We start from the raw sequence: 13,833 nt of genomic DNA, 5'->3' as shown, positions 1-13,833 counted from the left end.
TAGGCACAGACATGAATTGGGTGGTTAAGAATAGGGCAATTTGAAATCAAAATTTCTATCATTTGTAGAAGATCATTTGTGATTTTTATTTTCAGAACATTTAGAAAGTCTGTAGAGCTGTAACTTTTCAGCCATTTTCTTTCGGAAAATGATCATGTCATGCATCTACAGTATATTCTCATCTTAAGATAATAACAATATTTTAAAGCACACATGCACATTTCTTGAATACATCATTTTAATATGGCACCACTGCAAATGAATCTTGTAAACAATGAAAGATGCTTTGTACAAATGATTGCTTATACACAGTATTCCTCAAGTGCTTTGCACTGTATGATGTCTATGGGTAGCAATGGACATTACGTAGTCTAAAAACATAACTAATATTTTGGCATTTTTTATTTTGAATAGAGTAGGTAAAGAGGAAATCTACTTTTAGAGAGGTGTCACTGGAACAGCTTTTGCCTTTAACCAATTATATTTCACTTCCTGTTGGTGCATGGCCAGGAGAGGCAAGTGAGCAAAAGCACATCACAGAGCTCCCATGCAGTTTCTTCTTGCTTATCCTTTTATCCTCACTTTGAGGACACCAAAATCCATGGTTAAGAATGCAGTGGTTTGTTCATGTTTTACTATCCCTGCCATCAAGACTTCTAAGGGGTGAGATTAAGCAGTGGCCATGGCTGAGAGACAAAATTACACTGCTTCAGGTGAAAGACCACATGACAGTTGTCAAGCAGAGAAGGAGAAAAAAGAGGCAGCTAAACTGAATTGAGATCTCCCCACTCCAGCTAAAAAGATATTGTCCCTGCTGCTCCTGCAACTCCTGCAGCTGATGAAGAAGAAGTTCAAAAGAACTTGGGTGACCTGCAGAAAACTTGAAAAGCAGTGGTTACCCTTACCCCAGCAGGTTAATGGCAAAGCTCCCTTATAAGGATGGTCATCTTAGTAGGCCCAAACACCACTGATTCAAAAGTAGAACCTACTTTGAAAGAGGCATTATAAGCTATTACTAAATGTAACTCTTCAATGGATCAGCCTAAAAGTCAGACTGGGGTGATTGGAGATGCAGTGGCCCAATTATGAAATTTACAGAAAATCAGATACAGAACAGTGGCTATGGAGCAGAGTGAGTGATGTTGAAGACAGACCAGAGACTGGATCCCCTTGGAGGAGGATTTCTCCTCCACACTTCAGCTTACTAAGGTGAATGAACTTAAGAATGAGGATTTAGAGAACTAAATGAGACATAACAATGTCTGAATAGTTAGTCTGACTACAATTATAAGGAACTCATTCTAAAGCAGGCCAATGAGTGCAAATAAGTTGAGTACAATGGTGTCAAAGTATCTTATTACCCTGAGTAGAAGTACAGAAGTACAGAAAATTCATATGAAATTCACTTAGGTACCCCTGACTATTCTGGTACCCTCCCCTTTACTTTTACAGCTCCTTTTTCTTTTTTCTTTTTTTTTTTTCTTTTTTTTTCTTCTCATTAGCAGAGTCGCATACCTTCCCCCTGTCTTCTCCCACCTTCACATTCCCCACCTAATATTGTTAACCAGTTCTTACCTGTTACCGTTCTGATGTTTACGGTTAATACTGCACTTCCAAAAAATTTCACTGTATAAGTATTGTATATTGTGTACTTTATTTGTTTTATCTTTGTTACCCCTCCCTACGAACAAAATAAAAAATTTTGAACAAGAAATTCACTTAGGTAAATAAATGCCTACAACATCTTAAACTACAACATGCTATGCTGTATCCAGCTAAGCTGCAAGTCATTGCTCAGGGAGTGACCCACTTCTTTGAGAAATTTTCTTCTATACAGCTACATGGCTGGATCAGAATAAACAACATCTACAGAAAAGCAGGGATAACCTGAGGGCATTTAACCTTTCTAAAAGATCAGTTGTCTTGGCTTGCCCATATATTCCTTTGCTACTGGGGAACATTAAACCTTTTTTACAAGCTCTGATGAGCAAGAAATTCATTCAGAGTTTCTCCTACCTTAAATAAGTTTTATTTTTACTCCTCTGCAAGCTCTCAAGGTGTAAACAAACTGTTCTGGAATCACTCCTTACAATTTGCCAGTTATTTAGGATATCCTTAATCCAGTTTATGAGCTGTTTCAAGCCGTGTTGGCTGGTTGGACAGCCAAGCATGACTGCTTTGAGCTGCTTCAAGAACACTATCTGGGTGCTATACGAACCTTTCATTCATCCACCTGTCCTCTGTTTATAGAGTGCTTTTTATTTTATTGATGGAAGCTACAGAATAGCTCCCATAAATGGAGGGGGGCAGGCATAGTGGCATTCTAAAAATAAAAAAATAAAAATAAAATAAAATGAGGCTTTAAGAATTCTCCATATCTGATACTTTCATTGAGGTTATGATGGAGATGGCCCAATGAGCACGCGCTATCTACCGTATAAATAGCCGGCTTCATTGTCATCGCGTCACTTAGTCTCCACCTCTGAAGAAGTGCGTGCGCATGAAACGCGTTAGAAGGAGCCTAGGACGTTGTGACGTCACGCCGCCGGACCCACGTGGAGGCCCGGCGGCCATCTTAGTTCCTGGATGGTCAATCTGTTTACATACCTGATGCTGATGTAATTGCTTGTTTGCTTTTTATTGAATCCTTTTGATATTGAATACATTTTGACACAAAATACTACACTATGGGCACTCTCCTTGGTCTCCCTTGTTATTTATAGAGCCCTGCTGTGATCCAGTTACCAATCCACCATATCCAGAGAGGGAAGCTCCTGTAAGCAGGCATCTGTACCCACCTATCCCTTAAAGGGACCTCTGGCCAGCTGGAGGGCTCATAACCTTACCACCCTGAGGGAGAATCACCCTGAGTTCCAGTCCGGACCTTTACCTGTGAAGGAGATCCATGTTGATTTACACATTGCGTAATTGAATTAAGCTTGAGTGCGTAATTCTTACCTTATCACTGGAAGCACCGCCACTGGATTGGATCATTATACCACATTGTCTTCACTATATAGACTGTCACTGATATATGCCTTGATTATTGGGGACAATATTTATTATATTTTATTGTTCAGCGCTGCATTTTTTTATTACATGTTTATAACAAGGTTTTATTTGGATTCCTTGAGTGTTCATCTGCTTATTTTGAAGCGCTCACTTTTATTGCTATACTATTTTATGATGGAGATCCACTAGATTGCTTAGAATGTCAAAGGACCGGGTGACCCGCTGAAATCCACTCAGTTGTTTGTTAATCTCCAAAAACATCAACCAGCAATTTTCTGCTTACGAGAGAATTATTTGACATGGGACACCTGTGATTAGGTTGCTAAAGCATAGATGGGATTTGCGTACCTTTCCGCATGTTTCTCATGTGCATGGTAATGTTATGATGCACAGACCCCTGCAATTCATACTCTTTGTCACATCAGATGAGTGAAGTTTCCTCTGTTTGCATGTACAAGGGTACTGCAGGATTACCTATACGCTTATATTGGTGTAATTTAGCACCCACACCATGTGAGTGGCCACTGTTTTATGCTTTTAATAAAGTAATATGTTTTAAGGATAAAGCACTATTGTCTTTCAATAATTTTTTGACATGTTTACTGAGTGGAGGAGGAAGGAGTGAAGAGATTGGTGATCTGCGGAGAAAGAACTCCATTCCAGGATATACCTGCTTATTATGTCCACTTCAAGGGACACATGCATTTTTGACCAAAATATTTAGTGAGGTCAAAAACTTCTGGTGTTTGTGGTGGAGGATTTGCAGTGTATGAAAATATGAACTTGTGTAGCTGTTTTCAAGTTGAAGAAATGCATTATTTTTAGAGACTTTTTTTTTCACATACGTTTACATTTTTTCACATATGTCTATTTTATTTATGTTTGGAGTTGTATTAGTAATCACATATTTCAAGAACGTGTGGCGCTGTATGTTATACATGATTCAGCATGACCGTTTTGGTGGTGGGTCAGTGATGGTCTGGGGAGGCATATCCAGGGAGGGACGCACAGACCTCTACAGGCTAGAAAATGGCACCCTGACTGCCATTAGATATCGGGATTAAGTCCTTGGACCCATTGTCAGACCCTACGCTGGTGCAGTGAGTCTTGGGTTCCTCCTGGTGCATGGCAACACCCAGCCTCATGTGGCGAGAGTATGCAGGCAGTTCCTGGAGGATGAAGCAATTGATACAATTGAATGGCTCCCACGCTCGCCTGACCTAAATCCAATAGAACACCTCTGGGATATCATGTTGCAGTCAATTCGACGCTGCCAGGTTGCACCTCAGACTGTCCAGGAGCTCAGTGATGCCCTAGTCCAGGTCTGGGAGAAAATACCCCAGGACATCATCCGTTGTCTCATTAGGAGCATGCCCCGACGTTGCCAGGCATGCATACAAGCACGTGGGGGCCATACAAACTACTAAGTACCATTTTGTATTGCTGCAAAGAAATTTTAGCAAAATAGAGTAGCCTGCTGCATAATTTTTTCACTTTGATTTTCGGGGCATCCTTATGTTGCTAACACATTACCCAGTCCATATCAGTATAGATATCCAGCATGATATTTTTCCCCATTAGGATGATGTATTTTCAAAGTGTTCTTTTAATTTTTTTGAGCAGTGTATACTCTTCCTAGTTTTAGGAATGAGGTACTGGGCACACTCCTGGGATGGCCTGACCCGTCTCTACTTATCAAATGAGACTTTTTTCACTTAGATATTACCCTCGCTTCCTGTTCAGATGACATTGGATTTAAAATAACTTTCTATCCTGGTGACAATGGTGGCCAGTAAAAATATAGAGCATTAGATCACAATAACAGAAAAAACTAACAGTTGCTTTAACTCTTCCCTGTTCTATCTGAAGCAAAAAATGCTTTGGCTATATCAAAAACGTAATGAATAAGAATTGCAATGCATGGTTTTGATATGTTTGCATCAAACAGTAAAGATATAATTGTTAATGGTTACAATTATTAGCTAAATGATTTTATTTTACATGGTATTATAGTGTGTGTGTGTGTGCGTGTGTCTGTGTTTGATCTTACTAAGGGAAGTCTAAAAATAATGCACTCCTTTTGGGTAGTGATAGATCTATATTCCATTCCTAGAGTGTACTACGGTACAGGGGCGGACTGACAACTCATGGGGCCCCCGGGCAACAGGGGATCATGGGGCCCCTGTGTTCTTGCCCAAACTCAAAAAAGCCTATGAAAAAGGTACCAGGGGCATCTCATGGGGCCCCTTACTAACCCTGGGCCCTCAATAGGGGATCATGGGGCCCCTGTGTCCTTGCTCAAACTCAAAAAGCCTATGAAAAACATACCAGGGGCATCTCATGGGGCCCTCTACTGACCCCGGGCCCTCGGGCAGTGCCCGACTTTCCAAATGGTCAGTCCGCCCCTGCTATGGTATGCCATATTATGCAATTTATATCAAGAAAGATGCTGGAGAAATAACTACAATTCTCAGATACATAAAGTAAATGATAAAATAATCCATTGTAAAATGTATGTCTGTGATATAGATTTTAGATGACATGCTTAAGGTTTCCTGGTGATTATGACAGAATTACCTTAATGGATGCAATCAAAAATGTTTCCTACTGTCCAGTTACTTTACTGATATCTTGCAGTTGACAATATAAGTAGTTGGGACCATAAAACTGCTGCTTATCAACTGGTGCTCATCTTTATGTAGGCTAATAACCTTAGTGTGCAAATGCAACAAAAAGACAACCAAACCATCAGACAGCATGCCATGAATGCAACAAAATGACAAACCAGAACATCAGACAACTGCACAATCCTTCAGATTAAAACTTAGACTTGACCGTTCATAATCAGTGTTTTTCAATTATAAGTAGGTATCTAAACACTGATCAGTGTTCATAGTTAAAGAGTATCTGTTACTTTGTTTATTCAGAGCAAGTGACAGCTCCTCTCATAAAAATAACACCCTAACCATTCAACTTAATAAAGTGCCTTAATCAATAAAGTGCATCAATCCAACAGTAAACAGTAAGAACAATGAGAATCTCTGTGCAATAAAGTGCATTAGACCAACACAAAAATATAAAAGTCCCCTTAAATAAAATCAATATCATTGCAGAGAGGAGTTGCCTTGGTATGGTATGGTATGGAGTATGGAAGTGATAAGAACTCTGGCATGGGGTATGGCGGTGATCAGGATGCTGGTATGGGGTATGGGGGTGATCAGAATGCTGGTATGGGGTATGGTGGTGATCAGGATGCTGGTATGGGGTATGGCGGTAATCAGGGAGCTGGTATGGTGTATGGCAGTGATCAGGGCACTGGTATGGTGTATGGAGGTGATTGGGGTGCTGGTATGGCATATGGCGGTGATCAGGGTGCTGGTATGGCATATGGCAGTGATCAGGGGGTTGGTTTGGGGTATGGCGGTGATCAGGAGACTGGTAAGGCGGTGATCAGGATGCTGGTTTGGCATATGGAGTGATCAGGATGCCGGTATGGGGCATGGCGGCAGGGGCGGACTGACAACTCATCCGGCACCCGGGCAATAGGGGATCATGGGGTCCATGTGTCCTTGCCCAAACTCAAAACGCCTATGAAAAAAGGTACCAGGGGCATCTCATGGGGCCCCCTACTGACCCCGGGCCCTCGGGCAGTGCCCGAGTTTCCAAATGGTCAGTCCGCCCCTGCATGGCGGTGATCAGGATGCTTGTATGGGGTATGGCGGTGATCAGGATGCTGGTATGGGGCATGGCGGTGATCAGGATGCTGGTATGAGGTATGGTGGTAATCAGTGAGTTGGTATGGTGTATGGTGGTGATCAGGGCACTGGTATGGTGTATGGAGGTGATCAGGGTGCTGGTATGGCATATGGCAATGATCAGGGTGCTGGTATGGCATATGGCAGTGATCATGGTGCTGGAATGGCATATGGCAGTGATCAGGGTGTTGGTTTGGGGTATGGTGGTGATCAGGACATTGGTAAGGCGGTGTTCAGGACATTGGTATGGTGTATGGGGGTGTTTTTGTGTACACTGGGACAGGTGACAGGGGTTGGCTGCATGTTTTATTGTATATATACTGGGGCAGTGATCAGGGACACAGAGGCAGTGATCAGGGACACTGGAGTGGCTGGCACAGCAGTCTGTGAGTGTACAAGCAGCCTGACAAGCTGCTGTAAACTCACACACTGCAGGATCGCTTCTCTCTGCAGAACAGAGAGAAGTGATCTTTACTTTCACTTTCCATTGTTTACTATGTGAGTGCTGTGATTGGTCACAGCAGCCACATGGTAAAACACCATGTGATCGCCAGGACACAGTGGTAATGTGATCCGCTGTGTCCAATCGACATGCTGATCACCAGGCTCCGGGGTGCACACTCTGTGAGCCGTGCAGGAGCCATAGATGCGGACTGATGTACAGGTACGTTAGCCCACATCGGCAAAGCTTCCTGTCCGCAGTCTATGTAGAATGGGCGGACAGGAAGAGGTTACCCAAAACATTAGGCTTTGCATTAAGGAATAGGAGTACCCCTTAAAATTATTTAGATATGGGGTATCCCTTTTAGTTCAGTTCCACCTAAATTACAGAATGGACTGTCCCTTAATTCAGTTGGGTGTGCTTTAAGAAAGGAGGAGTGAGTTTGAACAGCTTTGAATAGCAATATCCACTGAGGAAATATGCAGGGTAATAACTATAATAGAAACTGGTAGGCTTAAAAATGGTTAACAGGGTAGTGGCATTTATAGAGTATAAAAGGAGCAAAGTGTAGCAAGATGGTCCCACCCTGATGAAGTCACAATGACGAAATGCATTGGGCGATGCTTAGCATGTCACTTCCGCTTTTATACTTCTGGTCCTTGGAGTGCAGAAGGCTCCAGGAAGTGTTTACATGCACTTGAGCTTGTGATATACAAGCAGTATATTGGAGTAAGTGTATTTTGATTGTTTTTAACTACAAATAACTACAGATTTAGACTATTGGAATCTGCCTCCTGGTTTCTTCCATTACATGCATGCTCTTAAGGAGAGGTTTAGAGAGGTGGGCCAGCTGAGCAAGTCTGGAGGAACTGCTGGAGGTGAGATACAGTATATCTTAAAATGCTAGTGACCTGCCTATAATCTATAAGGGGTCAAGGAACTCTGGGTGAGTGTGATGTTTAGGAGGGGAGCACGACTGAACGCAGAAAATAAGTGAAGACACAGAATATTGCTTTGCACTTTATTGGATCACTTTTATTTGGCGCAATAGATATTTGCACAGCACTTTATTGCACAGAGACGTTTATATTTTTATTGTTGGATTAATGCGCTTTATTTCATAGAGATCCTCATTGTTCTTACTGCTTACTGTTGGCTTAATATACTTTACTGATTAAGGCACTTATATTGGTATTGTTAAATAGTGGAAGTGGTTCTGTAGCACTTCTAGAGTCACACCACATACATTTTATTTTTATTTGCAGTTATATCCTATTCATAGGATATAAACATGGTGGAAGCAGCTGCATTTGTTGAGGGGTCCATAACATGGAGTATTGAGCTTACTGACCCCAACCACTGTTATTTATTTCTGTCAAGCCCAACAGCTCCATTGCTGAAACTTGCAATATATACCTGGTCCTTCCTGGGTATGGAGGAGCATGCAACCTACTCCCAGAATGCAGTGCTTGGGTTTCAGCAGACAGTCATTAGGTCTGAACATTATGGATGATGAAATTAGCCCTTTAAGCTGTGATAGCATATGATATGGAGTTCACACAGAGTTTGGTCTATTGACTTTAATGGAGTAATGCAGTGGTGGGGAGTACAGTAAGGTGAATATCAGTGGATGAGAGTTGTTTTTACAAAATTACCTGTTACTTTGCCCATTCAAAACAAATGTCATGAAAAGGGTAAACTGTTTCATAAAGTATATAAACAATAATATATATCCACTTCTCAAAATAATACATTACATGCCTTCTAAAAAGAAACTAGTGTAAAAGTCTGAAACTGTCTTAATATCTGCCTCCACTAATCTATTGATACTCAGAAAGTAGACGGGGCAAATATAGGGATTCAATCAGTCTCTATAATAGTTATCATAAGCTGACAGAGACCATGATGGCACAAGACAAAAGCATTCTTTTTTTAGCATAAGAGCACTGAACCTTAAATTGTTGTAACATGATACAGTCCTGGAGGCCATTCTCCTGTAACTATGGTGTCCTGCTGGATCTTTGGATAAGATTACCAAAAAAACTGAAGAAATGAGAGATCCACACTTTGTACAATCCATAAAATATTTTACAAAATAATTTATTCTGCAACAAAAGCCAGAATAATCTCTTTTGTGGATTGTACAAACCTATGTGACACTACCAGCCATTAGATTTTTAGAAGAAGAAAGCAGACACAGTAGAGACAAAACTGTGCTAACATCCAGCCCCCAGTCTGGAGAAGGGGTACAGTAAAATAACTAAGTACATAATAATGCAGATACTCTACTAAGTGGCAAAATAATAATTTAAAGTGTTACTAAACCCACAACAGTAAAATCAGCCTGTATATGCAGTAAAGCATGTTTGTTATACTCACTGTTGAACCTTAGGGTTAATCCTCTGCATTGTGTAAAAAGGCCATTTGATCCTTTCTTTTCTGTTCCTCCCCTTTTTCAAGCAGCCACCTCTTATCTCCTGATAAGACAGACTGAACCATAGGCATTTGCACATACTCAGATTGGTGTGTTTTGCTAGAGAGGTTTTTTTTTTCTCTTGGGAGAGTGCATGTGATCAGCACAGGGCCAATTAGCACTGGTCAGACATAGGTCAGGGGTTTTGCATCCTCCTAGAGAAGAAAGAAAACTCCTCCTACATATAGATAGATAGAAGCCGCAAGACTGCTCTAACTTCTGATGAGAAAAGGTCTTTAGCAGTTTATTTTACTGTGTACTGTGGGAGACCAGATATAGTGGATGCAGGGTCCTGGGTTTAGTAACACTTTAATATTAAATTATTATTTTGTTACTTAGTAGAGCATCTGCATTATAAGTATAAATGAGTTACAGAAGTGACTATATAGCTTCAGTCTTCTTTGCAAATTTACAAAGTTATAATATTAGCATGTAATTAAGCGGATTACATGAAAAAGTAAATTTACAACTATGTTGTTAATTAAATAATGTGTCTGTAAGTCCAAGGTATGTCTCACAGTCTCTGAAAATATATATCATGATTGAAACAAGAGAATGATTATTATTCATATATAGCATATATAAATTGCTTAGTGCAATCAATTTAGTCTGTTTTTATTACCTTTGCAGTGGTTTTCATCCCAAGGGTACACACAATTCTGAACTCCATTGCAGACCAATGTATTATTAATGCACATATTACTATGACAAAAAAATGAATTTGCTTCACATGGGGCTAGAAAAAAAAGAGAAACAACATTTAATGTTTTAATTTTGAGGGGAAATTCTGTTATCTATGACAACAATAAAAAGCCTTATGCTGTATTTAGCATTTTTACAAATTTTTTATGAACTTACATTCAAGTGGAAATGTTGATTCTAATAAACATTTTGCTATCCATAGAGAATACGTTCCTATAAATTCCCAAACCTTAACATAGCTTGAGAAATTGTACTAATTAACATTTACCAAGATTAATATTATTTTCAATACATATTTATTGTAACATTTACCTGAAGGCAATTTTGACAAGAGTTTATATTATTTCACATACTGATTTGTAAGTACTACCTCTAGTGACCACCTACTGGGGACTATATTTAGCAATCCTTGCCTAATGAGTTTTGAAATTAGTTAATCTTATAAATGTTCTGTTGTTTTTTTTTCTGTCAGGTTAGGCTTCACCCATACAAATGCATTAATGAAAATAGAAGCTGAACACAGGGGTCGTGTTGTACTATTAGGAGTATGAAGTGGGGCCTGCAAATGTAAAGGACAAATATGGTTGACCTATTGTATACACACAGTATAACATTGTACATGATTAAAAAACACTGATAACATTGCCTTACATTGCTATAAGGTATACCTGTAAAAGAAGAGATTGGAGTTTGTCCTATACTGTAACAGTAAAGTCCCATAATGTTCTTTCTTGGTAAGTTTGTCCTATACTGTACCAGTAAAGTCCCATAATGTTCTTTCTTGGTAAGTCTGTCCTATACTGTACCAGTAAAGTTCCGTAATGTTCTTTCTTGGTAAGTTTGTCCTATACTGTACCAGTAAAGTCCCATAATGTTCTTTCTTGGTAAGTTTGTCCTATACTGTACCAGTAAAGTCCCATAATGTTCTTTCTTGGTAAGTCTGTCCTATACTGTACCAGTAAAGTCCCATAATGTTCTTTCTTGGTACGTTTGTCCTATACTGTACCTGTAAAGTCCCATAATGTTCTTTCTTGGTACGTTTGTCCTATACTGTACCAATAAAGTCCCATAATGTTCTTTCTTGGTAAGCTTGTCCTATACTGTACCAGTAAAGTCCCGTAATGTCCTTTCTTGGTAGGTTTGTCATATACTGTACCAGTAAAGTCCCGTAATGTTCTTTCTTGGTAAGTTTGTCCTATACTGTACCAGTAAAGTCCCATAATGTTCTTTCTTGGTAAGCTTGTCCTATACTGTACCAGTAAAGTCCCATAATGTTCTTTCTTGGTAAGTTTGTCCTATACTGTACCAATAAAGTCCTGTAATGTTCTTTCTTGGTAAGTTTGTCCTATACTGTACCAGTAAAGTCCCATAATGTTCTTTCTTGGTAGGTTTGTCCTATACTGTACCAGTAAAGTCCCATAACGTTCTTTCTTGGTAAGTTTGCCCATTACTTTCCCAGTAAAGTCCCATAATGTTCTTTCTTGGTAAGTTTGCCCATTACTTTCCCAGTAAAGTGCCATAACATTCTTTCTTGGTAAGTTTGTCATATACTGTCCCAGTAAACTCCCATAACATTCTTTCTTGGTAAGTTTGTCATATACTGTCCCAGTAAAGTCCCATAATGTTCTTTCTTGGTATTCCTACAGTTGTTTATTAGCGATGAGGTACAATCAGTCTACAATATAATATTCATGTAAAAGAAGAGAGTAAATAGCTATATTTCCTGCCACTCACTTTTCCAAACACCACTCTATTCATAAAAAATCTTTTCCTGAATTCCACTGGGAAAATGACATTTCCAGGAGTGTCATTTCATTTCAGTACAATACAGAAGAGAAGCCAAAGAAAATATGTAAAACAAATAAAGCAGACCACTGCTTAGCCGAAGAGGCCCAATCACGTATATACAACAGTAATTTGAAAGGCATCATATGGTACTGGATTTGCTATGTTAGAAGAGATAAGAGAGAGCAGATAGAACTCAGCAGCTCTCACTGGTTTCTTCTGCTAACCTCATAGCAATAAGGCAATTGCAACTGCAGTTCAAGGCAAAAGTTAAATCAGGTACAGCTTAGCAACATTTAGCCTTAATAGATATTGCTTTAAGACAAAAACTCTTCACTTTTTGAGTAAAGGTCAGCTTTACAACCAGATGACATCTGCTGCAGCATGCCTGAACTTAAGCCCCAGATTATCTCGTCTCAACAAGGAGTCCATTTTTCAGCAGGGACTAGGAAATGTTGTGTAGTCAGACATGTTGAGGTCATTTCAAACTAGATAAAACCAGCAGGAAACAGAAATGTAGTAAGGAAGAGTTGCCCAAGGTTATGCCAAAGGCAACCAGAACTAAGCATTAAGAATAAAGATGTAGCCAGTCCATAAGATTAGAGCTCAGAATAAGGATGTAGTTAGGAAAATAATAAAAGTCAGTGCAGAAAGAGTACTAGCTGCTATAAGTCACACCAAGCAAGCAGTTAGATTAGGAATCTAGCAAGTTAGGAGTTAGCAGGTACACCGAGATAAGGCTTAGAAACATAGCAGGCTCTAAGCAGACTGAAAGCAAGTAAAAATAAAGAGAAAAATTAGAAAGTTTCAGCTATGTATGGGGAACAGGATCTAACCTAGGCAATATGAAGACTGTAAAGGGAAACTCTATTTTGGAGGTTGGTGTTGGGTAGAGGTAAGGGTGGTGGGTGGTATTATAGGTATACATAAACAAAATATTTTAAAAACTCCATACCAGGGAGCTGACAATACTGGGACCATGTTTGTTGAGTTCTAATATAAAATGTAATAGAACAATAATAATAATAATTTGAATTGAGCAAATTTATTAAAATTTGATCTGTTGGTGAATCCCAAGACAAATTCCCTTGAAGAAAGTAAATAAGGTTTTGGTGGAAGACAGCACTGGACTGGTGCCGTTGGAGACTGCCTAGCTGCAGATTACTGTGTGGAGGGTATAAAAGGAATTGCTTCCAATAGGTTATATCCCAATTGTAGGTGGTAAGTGATAGACTCCTTTCTGATAATGACAATGGGGGCATTATGGCCAGGTACACTTGATTGGAAAGGAGCACCCAGTGCCCAGAAAAATGTCCTAGTTGATGATTTTTATAGTTGTATATTGAAGATAAAAATGAAGCCAATGTGTTTTGGGGTAAAAATCCATAGCCGGTCTATAAGATTAGTACAAAGTTGAAGAAAGAACACCACAGCAAAGCAATGTGGACTTCCAACTCTAGGGGACTATCAGTCTTGGAAACCTGGCTAATGTGCCATGACTGAAAAAAAGAGATACTTATTTTTAGATTTAAAAAAACAATCTTTAATTTGACAAGGCAGTGGCATTTTTTCTTCTTTTTCCTTAAAAAAGGATCTTTCGACAGGCCGGAAAAACACTTTCGAAAATGCCAAACTTAGATACATAAAGAATGGTCTCTGATTTT

At 39.5% G+C, this 13,833-nt stretch overlaps 1 protein-coding gene across 2 annotated transcripts in view; it reads right to left on the bottom strand.

Annotated features, from left to right (window-relative positions):
* The window catches only part of NETO1 (neuropilin and tolloid like 1), a 207,098-nt gene that overhangs the window by 31,966 nt on the left and 161,299 nt on the right, over positions 1–13,833 (bottom strand). For both annotated transcript variants that reach the window (XM_089663971.1, XM_089663981.1), the window contains exon 8: positions 10,305–10,418. In XM_089663971.1, the coding sequence (XP_089520097.1) occupies positions 10,305–10,418 (114 nt within the window). The remainder of the gene's footprint in view (positions 1–10,304; positions 10,419–13,833) is intronic.

This window comes from Staurois parvus, unplaced genomic scaffold (assembly GCF_062004578.1).
Source record: "Staurois parvus isolate SC_StPar_1 unplaced genomic scaffold, SC_StPar_1.0 ptg000045l, whole genome shotgun sequence".
In the NCBI taxonomy this organism is placed as follows: domain Eukaryota; kingdom Metazoa; phylum Chordata; class Amphibia; order Anura; family Ranidae; genus Staurois; species Staurois parvus.
The sequence above is the reverse complement of the archived record's forward strand: the minus strand, read 5'-3'. Positions and strand labels throughout refer to the sequence as shown.